At 42.8% G+C, this 16610-nt stretch overlaps 5 protein-coding genes and 2 non-coding genes across 10 annotated transcripts; 2 read left to right on the top strand and 5 right to left on the bottom strand.

The window, feature by feature from the left end:
• Positions 1 to 70: 70 nt before the first annotated feature.
• LOC132258346 (serine/arginine repetitive matrix protein 2-like) lies at positions 71 to 3006 on the bottom strand. 2 transcript variants are annotated; one of them, XM_059755643.1, is made up of 6 exons: positions 2817 to 3002; positions 2321 to 2657; positions 2107 to 2261; positions 1489 to 1827; positions 378 to 508; positions 71 to 309 (listed from the first exon to the last, which is right to left on the bottom strand). In XM_059755643.1, the coding sequence occupies exons 2-6, from the start codon at positions 2600 to 2602 to the stop codon at positions 209 to 211; spliced, it is 1008 nt and encodes a 335-aa protein (XP_059611626.1). In that variant the 5' UTR covers positions 2603 to 2657; positions 2817 to 3002; the 3' UTR covers positions 71 to 208. The 2 variants fall into 2 exon arrangements, with proteins under 2 accessions (XP_059611626.1, XP_059611627.1); XM_059755644.1 differs by having other exon boundaries at positions 193 to 309; positions 365 to 508; positions 2817 to 3006.
• A 118-nt stretch (positions 3007 to 3124) lies between these two features.
• Positions 3125 to 4679, top strand: LOC132258343 (adenosine 3'-phospho 5'-phosphosulfate transporter 1). Its single transcript, XM_059755641.1, has 2 exons — positions 3125 to 3266; positions 3340 to 4679. Exons 1-2 carry the CDS (start codon positions 3235 to 3237, stop codon positions 4670 to 4672), a joined length of 1365 nt encoding a protein of 454 aa, XP_059611624.1. The 5' UTR covers positions 3125 to 3234; the 3' UTR covers positions 4673 to 4679.
• Positions 4680 to 5672: 993 nt separating this feature from the next.
• LOC132258347 (transmembrane protein 216-like) lies at positions 5673 to 6533 on the bottom strand. The gene is made up of 2 exons (XM_059755645.1): positions 6190 to 6533; positions 5673 to 5866 (listed from the first exon to the last, which is right to left on the bottom strand). Exons 1-2 carry the CDS (start codon positions 6407 to 6409, stop codon positions 5673 to 5675), a joined length of 414 nt encoding a protein of 137 aa, XP_059611628.1. The 5' UTR covers positions 6410 to 6533.
• Positions 6534 to 6620: 87 nt separating this feature from the next.
• On the top strand, positions 6621 to 7260 carry LOC132258348 (cyclin-dependent kinases regulatory subunit-like). The gene is made up of 2 exons (XM_059755647.1): positions 6621 to 6794; positions 6870 to 7260. Exons 1-2 carry the CDS (start codon positions 6730 to 6732, stop codon positions 7087 to 7089), a joined length of 285 nt encoding a protein of 94 aa, XP_059611630.1. The 5' UTR covers positions 6621 to 6729; the 3' UTR covers positions 7090 to 7260.
• A 42-nt stretch (positions 7261 to 7302) lies between these two features.
• Positions 7303 to 15937, bottom strand: LOC132258342 (hrp65 protein-like). Of its 3 annotated transcripts, XR_009468274.1 has the most exons (12): positions 15564 to 15936; positions 14928 to 15227; positions 14566 to 14736; positions 13906 to 14332; positions 13639 to 13844; positions 13379 to 13457; positions 13275 to 13306; positions 8452 to 8505; positions 8180 to 8248; positions 7889 to 7945; positions 7647 to 7697; positions 7303 to 7480 (listed from the first exon to the last, which is right to left on the bottom strand). XR_009468274.1 is itself a non-coding variant. In XM_059755639.1 (8 exons), the coding sequence occupies exons 1-8, from the start codon at positions 15843 to 15845 to the stop codon at positions 10827 to 10829; spliced, it is 1662 nt and encodes a 553-aa protein (XP_059611622.1). In that variant the 5' UTR covers positions 15846 to 15937; the 3' UTR covers positions 9136 to 10826. The 3 variants fall into 3 exon arrangements, 2 of the variants coding, with proteins under 2 accessions (XP_059611622.1, XP_059611623.1); XM_059755639.1 differs by lacking the exons at positions 7303 to 7480; positions 7647 to 7697; positions 7889 to 7945; positions 8180 to 8248; positions 8452 to 8505 and adding an exon at positions 9136 to 10991 and having other exon boundaries at positions 15564 to 15937; XM_059755640.1 differs by lacking the exons at positions 7303 to 7480; positions 7647 to 7697; positions 7889 to 7945; positions 8180 to 8248; positions 8452 to 8505 and adding an exon at positions 9136 to 10991 and having other exon boundaries at positions 13654 to 13844.
• On the bottom strand, positions 7545 to 7613 carry LOC132258981 (small nucleolar RNA U18). The gene has a single exon (XR_009468300.1). It is a non-coding gene; the product is annotated as a small nucleolar RNA U18 (small nucleolar RNA).
• On the bottom strand, positions 13532 to 13601 carry LOC132258972 (small nucleolar RNA U18). Its single transcript, XR_009468292.1, has one exon. It is a non-coding gene; the product is annotated as a small nucleolar RNA U18 (small nucleolar RNA).
• Positions 15938 to 16610: the final 673 nt, after the last annotated feature.

Raw genomic sequence — 16610 nt, 5'->3', positions numbered from 1 at the left:
GCGCGTCTCGCGAACACGTCATTGGGCGCTTTTAGAGGCAGAGCGGAGGAAAAGAAAAAACTCAGTGCCGTTTAGTGTGAACTTCAATGTAATTTTATTCCAAATCATGTTCTCAGAATTCTTATAGTTCAAAGAAAAATCCTCCGCGGAGTTTGAGAATGCAAAAAAACATAATCGATGACTTCAGAAATGAGAAAAAGCGCCGCTTTCAGTACGTTGTGTCCATCTGATCAGCGCTCGTGTGAGACATGTACTGATCCAGCTCCTTGTCCAGCTGCTCCTTGCTCTTCGCCGGCTGCCGATTGGGCTCTGCAATGGAAGAGGCTTTTAGAATGTCCTGTCCGGACAGTCGCGGCATAGTTACTAATAGTCATTACGTCCACGGCTGCGGCTACGGTTGCGTCTATTGCTCCTGCTCCTGCTCCTGCCGTTCGGCTGCGCCCGATTCCTGGACTGCGACCGGCCGCGAGCTCCTGGTCCGCCTCCGTTGGCAGCATTGCGCATCACCCTGTGCAGAGACATCAAAGAAATTCCCCTGATTAGTCGATGCAATTCCCAGCATTGTAAACAATCTGCAGCATTCTTACAAGCGCCCCAAAATAGAACTTTCTGTGAGTTACAGAATAAATGGTTTACATTCACAGCACAACAGAAATGCTTATAAGACAGCTTTTGATTGGCTCTTAGATCAGGAATAGCTAGAATTGGTTCGATGTAAACTCGCGTTTAAATATTTGCATTTTAAAAACTCTTGTGTTAAGGGATTTTATTGGTCCTCCTTTAAAGATTGACGCTCAAAAATGTGCGCACACGAAATTCAAAACCCCAAAAATCCGCTAACCCGAAGAGAAAGTTCAGAAACCATGGAATTGATTGAAAAGCACTTTTTACACATCTATTTTGAATAAAAGTCTTTCCCATTCAAATGCCCCGCATATTAATTGATTAGTCAGACATTTTTATAATACATTAGACGAAATTTCATGCTTTGCCTTAGAAAAGTGCTTAAAAATATCAAAACCTCGGTTTTTACTCGCATTTTCCTCTCAAAATAGAATCTAAGTGAGAAACATTGACATTCCTTGACAGTTTTTTTTGTGTTTTCCCTCTTAAGTCGTTTCTTATCTACCCAAAAATCGTCAATAGATATTTTACTGCGCACATTTTCAATCAAGGTTCCAATGTCAAAAGGTAAACGAAGTCAGGTGAATACAAAAAAGGTCAAGAAGTGGCTAAAATTTTGAGGAATCCAGGATGTTTGTGAGCTCTTGAACGGCATTTAAGGGCAAATTTGTGAAACAACAAAGCCTCAAGACATGTCATAAAGTGATTTAAGGGCACGTGAAACGACTAAATTCACAATTTTACCATAAAATGCTGCCCAAACTCACAAACACGCCCAAAAATTCTTCACCTTGACATTGGAATTCTCCATAAATGACAAATATGGCCTTTTATCTATGACGCCAAACTGTGATTATCGCTCACCGAGTTCGGGATCTGCCGCGCGGCTGCTGCTGCTGTTGCTGCTGCGCCGGACGCCCGCCTTTGCGCTGTCCCATCGGCCGCTGAGCGCCTCTGTCGCCGCGTCGCGCCGCTCCTCCTCTCTGCTGGCCCATCTGTACCGCGCTCCTGCCCAGGCGACGATTCACGGACTCGCGCGGGCCCCTGGTGAAGTTGTTGACGCTCTGCCTGCTTCCGGTCCTCTTCAGATTCCTCTGGCCACGCATATTCGCTGCTCCGCGGCGCCTCTGGCCAATGCGACTTGCTATATTTGACATCGATGCCGTGCGACTCATTCTGCCGCTACTAAATCGCTCTGTCACACTATAATATTCAGGGGGGCAAAATTACTTATCACAGGATTAGGAAAATCATAGATAAAGAGAGAGGTTTTTCAGCCTTGTCTCCCTGCCTGAATCGCCATCCCGGAAAAATATCTCCAAACGCCAACGAGACAAGGATCGGCACAAGCACATTTGGCCAAATCTCGCGCAAATTGCGTGTCATGATCTCTCGAATGTGATGTGCCAGGAGATTTTGGAAGTTGCAACACGACTCTGAGCTCAATTTATAAGACTTTGAGGATGAAATTTAGGGGCTTACGTTGCAATATTTGACAAACTATTGGCCCGCGAGAGGCGTCTGCCCGCCGTCAACACATTGAGGGCTCGTGCGGCCCTTCTGAGAGCATTCTGACCGTTGCGACCCGGATTGCCTCCGGATTGCTGCCTCGGGCGGACGTTGTTGCGCATATTTCTCTGCAAAGACAAGAGAAAAAGTCACACTCTGCCTTTCTGCGTCTCGCAGTGGGACTCACCATTCGCAACGTCCTCTCCGCCAGGGCGTCGTGCTTCTGTGTCAGACGACTGATGAGGCTCTTGTTGCGGGCGGAGCCGCCCTGAAGGGACGCGGCAGTGTTTCGCTGCACAAGCGGCTCGCTGAAGTTGCGCGAGCGCGAACGCGAGCGGGACCGCGATCGGGATCTCGCCCTGGACACTCTGCGCGCATCCACTGTGCTCTTCATGATGGTGAAGCGATCGTTCAGCGAGATACTCGTCGAGTTGTTTATGTGAATCTTGTCAACCACTTGCGACGCCATATTGCCTGCCTTTTCCCGTTCTCCCTTCAATTCCGTGCTCTGTGTGTGCTCAATCCTGCAATTTGGAAGACCTTATTATTCCGCTGACACATGCAACTTCTATTTATAGCCGTGCGAGCGCTGTGAAGACTGTGTGAATGAGTGTGGATGGAAATAGAAGTGTGTGGTGTGGAATTTCATTACTTTATCACATTCTTTCTTCTCCTCTTCTCACCTTTTTCCGAAGACTTTTCCTGCCCACTTTTGCCACTATCTTCTGCCGAAGATACTCTGCTGCGGTTTTTCACTACTTTCAGACGAGATTTATCAGAGTACAAACAGGAAAACCGCTGAAAACTCGGGAAGAAAACTCGTTCACTCTCCTCCTCAAAAGCCGCACGCCATATTTGTTCTAAAACTCATCGATTTCCGCATGGTGGGGGCAAAAATTTCCCTCCCGGATATTTTCGCAGCGCCGCCCAGCGGAAATTGCCGGAATTGCCATATCTTCGATTTTTGAGTGTTTTTGCCATTCAAAATCGCTGCGAATATTTATTTAATTTTTTTTCACTACTTTCACGCGAAATTTACCACGTTACACATGATATTTCGCAGAGAAGTATCACCGCGCTACTTAGATTTGCAGTAATACCATGGAAAATCGTATTCCTGATGTGATAATATGGTGAGATTTGTGGTGTTGATAACCTAGAAAGTGGAGGAGATTTGTTGATTGTCCCTTCTTTTTCTGCATTCAGTGTAATTATAATTGCAACTCTGGGATGTATTCACATCCTCTCGAATTTCATGAGACTCTACTTTGGTGGGGAGTACTCGGATCTCACGCTGAGTCAGCTGGTTGACACGCATGCAAAAGAGTACGGCTGGATACTTAAGCTGGGGCTCAACTGCTTCGGCTACTCGTGCATCTTCCTGCCCGGATTCCTCATCTACAAGTACACGAAGCGCGTGCGGTATCTGGAGAAGAGCGGCGAGGGTCGCCTCATCCCGTCCGCCGTGCGCTTCTGCTTCAGCGGCGCCGAGGTGGAGAAGTCCGATGCGGCGCAGCAGAAGAAGGCCTCCGGACAGGGCTTCCTGCGGGAATGCCTGCGGCTGACGTACTGCTTCCTGGGCCTGATGACGTGCCACCTCACGTGGGGCGTGCTGCAAGAGAAGATCATGACGCAGGAGTACGAGGACGCGGACGGGAAGCGGAGCCACTTCAGGGACTCGCAATTCCTCGTCTTCACCAACAGATTCCTCGCCTTCGTCATCTCCGGCGCGTATCTGTTCGTCACGCAGCGGACGCGCCACCGCGCGCCGCTGTACAAGTACTCCTTCGCCTCGCTGTCCAACATCATGAGCGCGTGGTTCCAGTACGAGGCGCTCAAGTTCATCAACTTCCCCACGCAGGTGCTGGCCAAGTCGTGCAAGATCATCCCCGTGATGGTGATGGGCAAGATCATCTCCAAGGCCAAGTACGAGTTCTACGAGTACCTCACGGCCGGCCTGATCTCGGTGGGGATGGTGTTCTTCATGACGGGCAGCGCCGAGGACTCCAGCGCGTCGCCCGTCACCACGCTCACGGGCGTCTTCCTGCTCACGCTGTACATGATCTTCGACAGCTTTACGTCCAACTGGCAGGGCGACCTGTTCAAGACCTACGACATGACGTCCATCCAGATGATGTGCGGCATCAACCTGTTCAGCACGCTCTTCACCAGCGCCTCGCTGAGCCTCCAGGGCGGCTTCATGGAGTCGCTGGCCTTCGCCGCGCAGCACCCCAAGTTCGTCGTGGACTGCGTGGTGCTGAGCATCAGCTCGGCGCTCGGGCAGCTCTTCATCTTCTACACCATCGCATGCTTCGGGCCCGTAGTCTTCACCATCATCATGACCGTGCGTCAGGCCATCGCCATCCTGCTCTCTTGTCTCATCTACAAGCACCACATCTCGTCGCTGGGCGTGCTGGGCATCTTCGTGGTCTTCCTCGCCATCTCGCTGCGCGTGTACTGCAACCAGCGCATCAAGGCGATCCGCCGCCGCGCCGCCGAGATGGCCGCGGCGTACGCCAAGCCGCGCCTCAACGCGTAAGCGCAGCACAATCCTAACACTAGACTTACCAAGTGGGTCAGCGCTCTAGTCCAGTTTCGTGAATTCTCAGCAGAAATCAGTCAATTCTTATGACTTTAATCCATTGCAGATGCAATTCAACCCAGTAAAAACGCAGCAAGACAATTGGTTTTTATCAAAGATAGGAGCAAATTTAACGAATTTATAGGAATATCTGCCAATCAGCTGGGCTAAAGGCAGATTTTATTGCATGCCAAAGAATTCAGGATTTCAATGATTGATTTTGAATTCCAAATTTCAGAGGACAAAGTGACTCACTTGGTAGATCTTGTCTTGAATGTTTCCTCACTATTCCAAAAGTATTTTGTTTGTACGAATATTAAGTGTTTTTCGACGTGCAAAACAGACTCAAATTTATCTTCTGCTGTGTATCTCTCATCATGTGAGAAGCATCATTGTTTGCTCTACTTGGCTTATCGCTCTTAATTGCGGAAGTAAGGTCGATAAGGCGCGCAAAGAACGTACATAAGAAAATAGTGATATTTTATGCATATTGCGACAAAATATGAGAAAGTATCGCTGAATATTGCTGAATTTCTGGGTCTGCAGTGACGCGTAAATGTAATTTATTTTAGTGCAAAATTTATTGTATAGGAGTATTATACAAGAAAGTAATTAAATCGAGTATGCTCTTGTATTAAATTGAGTTTCTTTTCGAGTACATTGATATCCTTTGGCTACATTTTCTCCACCCACAGCGGACATTCGAGGGGTTTCCACAATTGGTTTTCTCCTTTTCTCTCTCTCTCTTTACAAAAGATTGCGTCTTTGCTACAATCGCCATGTCACATGTCCTCGCTAAGCGAGGGTTAACACTCAAAAATACACAGAAAAACTTGTCAACGTGAACACATTTCGCTAATATTCCTTATTTCTGGTTGGCTTGTCCGGGAAATCTGGGTGTTCCTGCACGCCAGCGACTAGATTGAGGGGGTCCGTGGGTGTGCTACTGGTCAGGGGTTCAGTTGTAGTTCGGTGGACGGCACATGGTCAGGACGAACAGGAGGGCGAAGAAGATCTCGGTCAGCTGGAGAGCGAACATTAAGGCACAGAGGATGTACTCCAGACCCAGCTTGTGTGTCTGCAAGTACAGTAGGTAAACTACGCCGCCCGCGCTGGGAAATGTGAGGAAAACTGAGCATATGACACGCCAACCTGGAGAGGAGAAGAGAGAAAAAAGTGTGTGTGAATCCTGGGCTATTTTTAGCGACGCACTTGCAAGCTCGTTCCGCGTTTTAGGGGCGCCGACATTGTCATGGAAACGCCGCCTGGAATCGCCGTTTGCTGCGGGTTTTCCCCCTCATATTTCCGCCCAGCACGCCCTCGCAGCTGCACACGGACAGTTCCTGGCCGTAAACAATTGCAAGTGCGCGACGGGAAAAAATAGGCCATTTTCAACAAAAGCTCGGCGCCTTCGTAAAAATAGATTTTCCGTGTGCGGCGCGCGTTGGGCAAACTCTGGGCTCTCGCGCGCTTACCGTGGTCACTGAGACTTCCGTGTCTGCCGAAGTATATTCGAATGGATTCAGCAATGAGGAGGGACACCAGGAGTAGGGCGTCACGCAGCAAACTCCCTTCCGGATACGGGAGATTCACGGCTTTCAGGACGCTCATGCCAACTTCGCAGGCGCCAAACATTCCGAAATAGAATGAATTCAGATACATCAATATCTCGTACGTTAGGCTGGCATTCACCATTTTCACCGCGACACACTCAATTCACATTACACACCCGAGAAAACACGGAAAATGCACTTTTCCAGTCTCACTCACATCAATTGCAGTTTGAATGTTTTTTTTCCTCTCTCTCTTCTGGATCTGCCAAAATCGATGAGGCGTGCGCGCCACCTCGCGGAAAAAGTCCGCTATCGGTGCGAGAAAAATATCCCAGAATCGATGAAGTCGCGAAAACGTCAGTGGAGAATAACGAATGGCGACGGCGTCCTTTTCTCAATATCGCGTAAATACCGCAACTGGACACAGCAGCAGTACACAAAACACTGTGTAGACAGCAGGAAATGCCCTCAGACTGCAACATGATTCAGTATTCAGAGAAATATTTCGATGACATCTTCGAGTATCGGTAAAAATAGCACTTTCTCCAGCATAACCTTGAAATGGTCGGCTTATTTTTCCCTGGCTCTCTTCGCCTTCCCAGGCATGTCATTCTGCCCACGGAGATGGCCAAGCACGTCCCGAGAACACACCTCATGACAGAGACCGAGTGGCGAAACCTGGGCGTGCAGCAGAGCCCCGGCTGGGTGCACTACATGATCCACTCTCCGGAGCCGCACATTCTGCTCTTCCGGAGGCCAAAGCAGTCGTCCGGCAGCACGCGAGGCCAAGCGGAACAGCAGAGCCTCAGCTCAGCACTGTAAAGACGTCCAGATTCGCCCCAGAAACGTGTACAAAATCCCAATGACGCAGCTGCAAAACGTATTTTGAAGTAAAAGATGTTTATGAAGTGTTTTTTTTTTGTATCTTTAATAATAAAAAGCTAAATACAGAGAATTAATTCCAGCTTCTCAGTCTCGGACGGTCTCGTAAGTCCTGCAAGATAAAGAGGAAGGCATTAATTTGAGGAATAGATAAGGAAGTCTTCTGTATTTCTGTTAATTTAGATCAGAACTTCATTGTCATTCAAAATTCTATGCCGGGGAAAGAAGTGAGAAGTCATCATCCACTTAAATTAAAGCATGAAAATTCTGTCAAATAATTTACCTAGTCACGGATTTTATTCCTTGAGCAGCCTTGAATCAAACTCCAGACCTGAAAACAGAAATTCAACATTAGAATCAAAGCAAAACCAACAATTTCTTTTGCGTTAACTTCAATGATTCAGTAATTGGAGTGGTGAAATCAAAACAATTCATAAACACGGACCAATTAATTTCATCATAACAACTGAAGTGTATATTCAATTAAGCCAAATTACCTGTTTTGCACCGCTTTTGGTCGAGAAACTCCAGTTGAAAAACCATTGAATCTGAAAAGGTAAATAAAAACCCATGAAAATCTCTCTAAAACTGCCAAAAAATCTCTTTTCTTCTATCAAAGAATTCTCATATAGTAAAGTTTCATCAATTTTCATAGAAAAATTATGTAATTAGATCCGTTGGTTTAATCATTGATTCATCTCTATTTCAAAGATCTCGTAAAATCTGCATATTTTCATACCTTTTTGCAATGTCTTCACATCAACAGAAAAGTCGTCCTGAAGATCATCAATCAATTCTGCAAAACGAAAGCAATGAGAATTAGTAAAAATAATCACTTTTCTAAAGAAAATGTTCATTTTATAATGAAAAATCAGAACATAAGCAGCCAAGAAGTTTGGTTTCATCGACTTTTAAGTCTCAATCGGTAATTCTATTCATCACAAATTAAAAGAATTTGAGCTTTTCGTGCAAGTAAAATAAATAAGAACACCAAAAGGATAAAAACACACATTATAGAGACAATAATTACCATTTTCCGCACTTCATGTGCCCCGTACTTGATGGCGGGATAAGTTGAACGCCTAAATCAGTAGAAATTCTGTGAATAAACATAATAAAAACTAAACTTAGAATTTGTCATTTGCAAGACTTTAAGAGGAATTCGATGTAAACTTTCAGACTTAAAATAAGCAGCCAGAATTTGTTGTTTTCACTAACATTTCCTAGAACACTTCAACCGGTAATTCTAATCATCATTGCTTAAATTCTAAGTAAATTCAAGAAATTGAGGGGATTTCATACCTTTAAGCTTCGTCCAGAAAGCCTCAAGTCAACTTTTCAGCCATGCGATCGAAACTGCAAAAGACAATCAATTAGAATTTGCTGGCTTTTGTACAAATTGGCATTTTTCTCATATATCATTATTTTCTTCCACACTTCAGTCAGTGCTTTTTCATTAGAGTATTGACAAAGAGATCACTTCCATGATCAATTCCCTCGCGTCTTGTCAGAGACAGCAGAGCTTTAGAGAGTTGTTAACTCATTGCTTGAGAATTGGATTTGGCAGACAAGTTCCGTGTCGGAACATAACAACAGTTTGAGTAGATTATTTGAGGATTAAGAGATGTTTTTTCCTCTTCACACTAGTGTGTTTAGAGCAGGACACAGTCTGGATTCCGCTCCACCTTTCCCGCAATGCATTTTGTTCATCTTCTACATCATCTCATGAATAGAGTTTGGTAAATTTTTGTCATATAAAGCGAGATATTTCACTTTTGGAATTACAGTAAGTTTCTTACCTCAAGTATTGCTTTTGCTATTATGAATTCAGGTTCAGTTTACAAGTACGCTTGTACTCATTTATCGGCAGTTTGATAGTCTAGCAGTGGTTCATGATGTAAGAAAAATCCTTACAGGTGTTTGAGAGACAAGTTTTGTTGAACCTCTTGTACAACAAGCAGCTCAGATGCCCAAAAACCATTCGTATTTCTTTCTTTCTTTCTTTCACTTTGCATCACAAATTCGTCTTGCTTCTCGCAAGCGCATAGTTTTGGGTAAGATTAGTCATGATTTGTCTTTCCCTAAATTAACATCATCAGTCTCGTCTGTCAGAATCGAGTTAGAGTCCTTAAGTTGGGATTAGAGAAGCTCCAAAACCGGTAGTCGGAAATGATGAAATGTTTATATTAAATACAAATATTCGTTCATGCAGGGAAGTGAAAAGTGAGGATTTTTTTTAAGAATGAGAATGAAAACATGCTTAGTTGTGATTAGAAATCAAATATAGGCTCAATTCTGGCACAAAAATATCAAAATCCAAACAGCCTTCATCAAAAATCTTTATAATCTTTAAATCCAAGATGTTAATTCTTCTTTTTTTAGTCCAGAATCGAGTCTATTGATCGTGATTGTCTGAAATCGTTTTATCATTTCGTCAGAGTAGACAAAACTTAAGAAATCCCAATGATTTCACTATTTGCATTACATGCAAATCTTAGAAATTAGACTTTAAGACATTTCTGTCTACGCAGACTACGAAAATTCCTACTAGTTTTTCATCTTCATCTTCACTCTTGTCGATTGTGTTCAAAGTCGTAAAGCGCAAATAATCCCAGATACACAAGTTTCCTTCCAAGCAAATCACTTAGACTTTTCTTTCAACCCTATCATCAACTCCAAGATTGTGAGCCAAGTTTTCCCTTTTTGGCCGTGGCTAGAAGATCAGGGACGTAGTTTGTTATATGATCGTGGTCTAGGAACACACAAGTGACATTTCCGGCATAACCAAGAGACAGTAAAATCGATAAACACCTGAAATACAGACAAATGAGTAATACAAAGTCCAACTGCAAATCGCAGATGAACGATAAATCCATTCATATCGTCTTTAACTGAAATAAAACATAAAGAATTACAGGTTTTTGCTAATACATCCCAAAGCTTTTCCCTTCCCCAAAGATCGCACTTTGTCAGAGATATTTATATAGTGTAATTTTGCAGACACACCGTATATTTTCACGTAAGTGTACATTATTTTCATAATTGCCGACATGCATAAATGCCAGCTGATTTTTTTCTTCTTCAAAGTTTGTTTGAACTCGTGACTGGATTTTAGTCACATCAAATCGCTAAAATAATCTCTATATTATTATTTCATTAATTATAAGAGATGTATAATTTGTTGTACAACAATCAACTGAAATTCTGAAGAGAATTTCAAAATTTCAGGCAATCTTAATGGAATTCCTAAATTGTAAAACACTTCATTTGCATTTTTTTATATGTTCTTCTCATTCAGTTGTCGTCAACCGAATACGAAATGATGATGATGATTTACCCTTAAACATTAGTTATCTTCAATTAAATCTATGCGACTTTAATGCGTTAAAAAGATAGTTTTCTTTCTGTCTTTAACAAGAAGTCGGTGACAATATTTAAGTTCAATATTAATCCATTCTCTCGTGTGAGAAAATTCTCAACGTTTAAAGTAGTAAAGTGTGTGTTTTGTGTGTGTGTGAAATCTCTCCTCTAAAACTTCTTCTACAGTTATTATGAATATAAATGTCAAACTTATAGTATCTAATCAAAATCTTCCTTTCTCACAACATTCTCTCTCTGTTTTGCTCAGATATTCGAAGCGTGAAAGTGTAGGAATTTCTCTACACAGAGAAGAGAACTTAGAAACGTCGGCGTTTGTTGGGAAAATTGTCCTCACGACGATCCCAAGGACGCTGATTACCTCGAGGTCCACCATTCACGCCTCCACCACCGCCGCCGGGCTTCGCACCATCGTCAAAGCGTGACTGTTGTTGTCTATTAAAGTGATCATCCATAATGGCGTCCTAATTCGCAATTGCAAATTTGAATGTTTGTTTCAATTACTACCTTCTTCTTTCTGCTCTTCTTTGTTTTTTTTTTTTGATATTCGCTGAAAACGTATTTTTCTGCACATGTTTCTATTTTATATTTTTTGGCTTATGAAATTCTTTTACACGCAATGTGAGATGCATAATAAGAAAATACTATTCACAGTGAGAGATAGTATTTTATATAGTCAACAGTAAATTGTTTGTAGTTTTCTCAATATATCAACACTTTTTTAAAACATACCAAGAGAGTAACAACTACAATTTGTAGGTCACCCACAGCAAAAGAGACAAGAAGTTTTGGTTTTACCATGAGAAAACTTTGAAAAATTTCAAACAATTTAGACCCTTCGCAAAAGGTCCTTGCAAACTTTCTAATTATTGTGCTATTACTCAGTAGAATTCCGTTAAAAGAATATATTTATTTGGAAATTTGTCGCACATTGAAGTACGAAAGAAGACTAAAAAGTGGTAAAGATCTTTCCAGATTTTCTCTTCATTCCCCCAAAGTAAAGTACATATATATATGTTGTTTAGTAAATAATGCAGAGAAAACATCCAGTTTATATTGAGTTCAGGACTTCAGAACTCTTAGAATTGCGTTATAGTACGAAAACTTCATTGTTTTCATCAACAGCATATGATTTGGTATATATGTAAAGCAGAGATGACAATTCATTTCTTTTCCACCATACTTGGGCATAGTTTTCTGACCTTCCGAGTTCGCAAAGGTTTACAGAACAGTTAGCGACATGAAAAAAGCGAGAATCTTCAGATTCCCGTCCAGAGTTGTGCAGTAGTTAGATTTCCCATTAATCCTGCCTAGTTTTACGAGTTTCAACTCAATAAAATTGCTGGTGATTTTGCCATAAAACCACAGCAAACAATTCTTACGCCATTATATTGAAATCATGCAACCTATAAAGTATAAGCAGAATAAATCCACTCAGCATTTTGCAGTATTGAACGTTGTAAATACACAAGTAAGCATCTTAATCATATATGTGTCATGGCATAAACAACAATTTGATGAAATAACCAACAAATTGTTGGCGTAAGTTCTTCATTTCTTTGCGAAACACTTTCCACCAAAAGAGTACCAAAGATTTTCAATTCAATCTTCCTGATCCATTATGTCCTTAAATACTAATGCATTTTATACGAGAACTTCTCTGAGTTCTTTTCACACTAGAATGTGATTCAGTAAGACGATTTTGTCTACTCATCCGAATCCTGAATGAATTTTCCTTCACGAATAGCAGAAGAAAAACACTTTAATCAGTGTTTACATTACAATTCATTCCTTGACGAGATGAAGAATTCATAACATCCCCACGAGACGTCGTAAAGTGTCATTTTATGCAGTCAAGCGTGATACTGCAAATTTGTTACCCTCGGAATAATAACAAGTAGTTTTCAAACATTCTTAGCCTTGAGCTCTATTGTATGTTTACGCTTGAATATGTTTAAAATGAAATCACAGGATTGTGCAGAATTTCCTCACAAACACATCCTACAAATATTGCTTTCTGATCATGATTATGTGTGACGCTTAATTAAAATAAGTATAGGCGAAAGTCTTCACGTTATGACGAAAGGAAGAACTTTCTCATATTCTTGTGTAATTTCCCAGCAGTAATTGTTCAATTCCCTAAAGTATTTTGTCTCTTATGTCTACCATTTGATGAACTGATAACATGTTGTGCAGCAGAATTCAAGTGTTGATGACAAATCGAGTCAATTGTGACTGTTTTTTCTCGATGATCTTTTTTTACACAATTAATCCGATGCAAGTCGATCTACTTAAGACACTCAGAAGACATTTGTGATCGAACTTGGGAGATCAAAGACTATTTATGTGCCAAATATGATTGAAAAATAAATTGACATGATCGAAAGAATGAGTTTCAGAGCTTCACAGAAGCGCATTTCTTAAAGTCGTGTTTTTTTTTATTCTCCCCAGAAATCCACCAACCAAATCGTCTCTGTACAAGTCAATCTGAATAAATCAGATCAAGTGTTTTCTATCAATTTCCCCCATTTGCTAAGACACCACACATTTTGAAGAATATTTTGTGAACTTGTCACAGAATTTTTGTCATTATATCGAGAATAACGGGAATTCACTGAGTAATAGCTTTGCAAGAGTGTGATTTTCAATTTCATATTCATAGAGAATCTCATAATTTTCATTTAGACAAGTCAGTTTTTTCAAAAGAGAAACAAGATTTGTAATATGATAAAATGCTTTGTACTCACGTTCATTTGATTCATCTGATTCATGTCATTGCCTAAAAAGAAAACAGAAGAGAAAAGTGAGCAATTTGCTTGATTTTACAAAGTATCAATCAATTCCTCTCTACCTTGATTGTTGAAACCACCGCGACGATCATCAAAGTTCTTGCGCTCTTGCTGATCGAGCAGCGAATTCAGCTGTTGCGCCTGAGAAACACATGAAAATATATTTGAAACTCCAAGTCGTTGTGTTGAGAATTCACAATTGTGTTAAATTATTGCAATATCAGACATGGTTAAAGTCAAAATCAGTTAAAATTCATAAACACGGACCAATAATATCATCATTAATTGCAAATAGATTGATAGAAATATCAATCGTACTTACAAGTACGTTTTTTACCTGCATAAACAAGGTATTCTCTTGCTGTCTCTTCCGCAATTCATCGTCCTGGCGCATCATTCGCATCTGAATGTCCTCCTGATGCTGACGCATCTGCGCCTCCTCGCGCGTTCGCATCTCCTCGTGATGGCGCTCCTTCATTTCCCACTCCTTCTTCTGACGATCGCGATCTTGCTCTCGCATGCGCAGCTCTAAATCAAAATCACACATCACTGCCTAATCAATTGCAAATTGACAAATCGACCAACTCACGCTCTCTCAGCATTTCAGTTTCATGCTCATATCGTGCGTACTCCATCTGCGCCTCGAGCTTGTCCTCCTCAATTGCCAGCTCCCTCTTCAATCCGTCCTGCTTCTGCTTGAACATCTCGTACAGCTGCTTCCACCTCGTGCCGTACTCATGCTCGAAACTGCCCGGCTCCGCGAAGCGCGGCCCCATTTGGCGCGCCTGGGCGAAGTCGCCCATCTTCTTGTTGATCGACTTCTCCGGATATCCGTCAGTTTCGTCAATGTGCTCCATCATCTCCAGCACAATTGGGCGCAGTGACGATGTGAGAAAGTAGCAACGCTCGCCACAGAGACGCATTGCCGTCATTGCGCTCGCCTTGCGCGAATACTCAACAATTCCCTCGCCGGACGGCTTTCCGCGGTCATCAACAATCACAACGGCACGCTCAACCTGAAATTCCCAATGCAAATGCCAATTAGACACCCCAAAAAAATCGATTGGGCACATGTTTAAAAATACACCACGCCAAATGGGCATTTTGACAAATAATTGGATGGCCTGCAAGTGTGAATTTTTGATTGAACAATCTCATTTCCCCAAATGCCAATACAAATTATTATTATTGTATTGGCCTCTCTGTCCTCTAAGTGACAAGATAATGGATGATATTGCACTTCACTCACCTGTCCAAACACCTCGAAGGCTTTGTAGAGCAGCTCATTGGAGACAAAGGGTGCAATATTCTTGATTTTCAATATTGTGCCATTTGGAGCGAAGCGAATTCTCATCGGTTTCCCTTTGCGAAGCGTGCCATCCAATTCCCTCTTGGCTCTCTCGGCATTTGCATGGTAATCCTGGAGGAAAACAGGAGAATTCTTAATGTGTTTGCAATTGAAACAATATTAAGGCGCATTAAAACACTCGAAGAAAGCTTCCTGGATCATCTTTTCGGACTATTTCTTGCCCAAATAATGATTTTTTCACCAAAAATCCTTCGCGAACATTCAATTACACCCGGAATCCCGAAGATTTGTCTCTTGCTTACCACTTTGACGAAGGAGAAGTTCTTCTCGGGATTCGAGAACACCTCCGAAATCTCGCCGTACGGCGCGAACATCTGCCTCAGCTCCTCCTCGTTCACATCATTGGTGAGATTGCCGATGTAGAGGCGATTCCTGCCACTGAACTTGATCTCCGTCTGATCCAGCGGCGGAATGTCATGGATGGGCCCCTGGAGGTGCTTCAATCTCTGCTGAATCCCAAACTCCTCGTTCTTCGTGCGCTGGAAGGGGCCACGCGACTGCTGCGGCGGCATGCGCTCGTCCCCGTCGCGGTTCTGCTCATTCTACACAGGAGGAAACCAGAGAAAATGCCTAAGTTAAGACGAAAGAATCTCCGCGTTTGCAGGTTAAATGTCTCTGCCAACTTCCGGACCACGAGGGACTTTCGCCTCGTGGTCTCAGGAATCAGCGTGGAATTTTAATTTCCCCTTTTTTGCGTTCAATAACCACTTGGGCACTCTCAAAGACAGTCAGTTGCGTCGCAAAAGAGCGTGGCGTGGTCGGGGATTTGGGCGAAAATCGAAGCAAATATTCGCCATTGTCTTCAATTGTGTCACGATGGCTTCGCCGCCGCCATCTTGGAAAGCAGAGCAAATCGCAGCGAAAAACCCCAATTTTACCTTCATGCCGCCGTCATTGCGCTGCTGCTGGTGCTGCATGTTGCCCCTGTTCATCCTGTTCATCTGGTTCTTCTGTCCGCCGAAGCCCCGGTGGCCCCCGCGCATGTTTTTGCCCATTCCGCCCTGCTGGAAAGGGCGCTGCGGCTTCTTGCCTTGCGGGCCCGCGTTCATGCCATCATCCTGCTGCATGGCCTTCATCGGCGGCCCCTGGCCCCCCGGATTGCCCTGGTTGGGCGTCCTCTGGGGCAGCGGAGCGTCGCCTTCGACTTTCACGTCAGACATTTCACTTTTAGCTCAAAATCTTCCTCACGGACACACTTTGCGACGCACTTTGCTCAATAGTCGACCACAGACTGAAAAGCACTGTTGCCAAATTCACGACACAACGATTTTCTACCTGGCATTGACCGTGCGTAATAAATGCGTAGAATAAAGCAACATTCGTTAAGAATTCATGCGACGCTTCCAATATTAATGAAACGAGTTGTTTTTTGAGTTATCGAGAATTTGTGAATTATGTACACAGTTAAAAAAGGCCATTTTATAATTTATATGATTTACTCAAGTTTTACCCAAAAATATATTCTGTAATGTGCGAGAAAATAAGTTTTTCTTTTCAATTTGTATGATTTTGAATAGAAATTCTCACTTATTTTCAGTAAATTTCCAGAATTACAACTAAAAACGTCTAACTTTAAGCCCCGCCCATTTAGACTCTCCGCCTTTTCAGACTCTTTAAAACTTATTTTCCCATGAGTTCAATGTTTGAATTTTGTCGGGCAGCAATTATCATCACATCAGCAGCAAACTTACGAAGAAGTTAAAGTACTTAATGCATGAGAATGCTAATAAGAGCTCTCAATTTGCTTTACGACTGTTTAAGAGACTTTCAACCACCCAAAGTTCATTAAACCACCAAACAAAGGGAGTGCAGATGTTGCTTCTGAGAAAAACCGCGCTTTTCGAATGGAATGGATTGGCTGAAAATGGATTTGCCAGTGCGTCTCGCAACAACCGCAGTGATTCGCCTTCGTGGGGCGCCTTTGG

The sequence above is a fragment of the Phlebotomus argentipes genome, unplaced genomic scaffold (genome assembly GCF_947086385.1).
Source record: "Phlebotomus argentipes unplaced genomic scaffold, Phlebotomus argentipes genome assembly scaffold_4, whole genome shotgun sequence".
Classification (NCBI taxonomy): Eukaryota; Metazoa; Arthropoda; class Insecta; order Diptera; family Psychodidae; genus Phlebotomus; species Phlebotomus argentipes.
This window is presented reverse-complemented; position numbering and strand designations above follow the sequence as displayed.

Coding starts and splice junctions, on each gene's coding strand:
- LOC132258346 (XM_059755643.1), bottom strand. CDS start 2,602: ATGGCGTCGCAAGTGGTTGACAAGATTCACATAAACAACTCGACGAGT. Junction 2,262..2,320: donor CGGAGAGGACGTTGCGAATG/GTGAGTCCCACT, acceptor TTGTCTTTGCAG/AGAAATATGCGCAACAACGT. Junction 310..377: donor CCGTAGCCGCAGCCGTGGAC/GTAATGACTATT, acceptor CTTCCATTGCAG/AGCCCAATCGGCAGCCGGCG.
- LOC132258347 (XM_059755645.1), bottom strand. CDS start 6,409: ATGGTGAATGCCAGCCTAACGTACGAGATATTGATGTATCTGAATTCA. Junction 5,867..6,189: donor CGGAAGTCTCAGTGACCACG/GTAAGCGCGCGA, acceptor TCTCCTCTCCAG/GTTGGCGTGTCATATGCTCA.
- LOC132258343 (XM_059755641.1), top strand. CDS start 3,235: ATGGAAAATCGTATTCCTGATGTGATAATATG. Junction 3,267..3,339: donor ATTCCTGATGTGATAATATG/GTGAGATTTGTG, acceptor TTCTGCATTCAG/TGTAATTATAATTGCAACTC.
- LOC132258342 (XM_059755639.1), bottom strand. CDS start 15,845: ATGTCTGACGTGAAAGTCGAAGGCGACGCTCCGCTGCCCCAGAGGACG. Junction 14,737..14,927: donor ACTTCTCCTTCGTCAAAGTG/GTAAGCAAGAGA, acceptor GTTTTCCTCCAG/GATTACCATGCAAATGCCGA. Junction 13,845..13,905: donor AACTGAAATGCTGAGAGAGC/GTGAGTTGGTCG, acceptor ATTTTGATTTAG/AGCTGCGCATGCGAGAGCAA.
- LOC132258348 (XM_059755647.1), top strand. CDS start 6,730: ATGCCCTCAGACTGCAACATGATTCAGTATTCAGAGAAATATTTCGAT. Junction 6,795..6,869: donor GATGACATCTTCGAGTATCG/GTAAAAATAGCA, acceptor TCGCCTTCCCAG/GCATGTCATTCTGCCCACGG.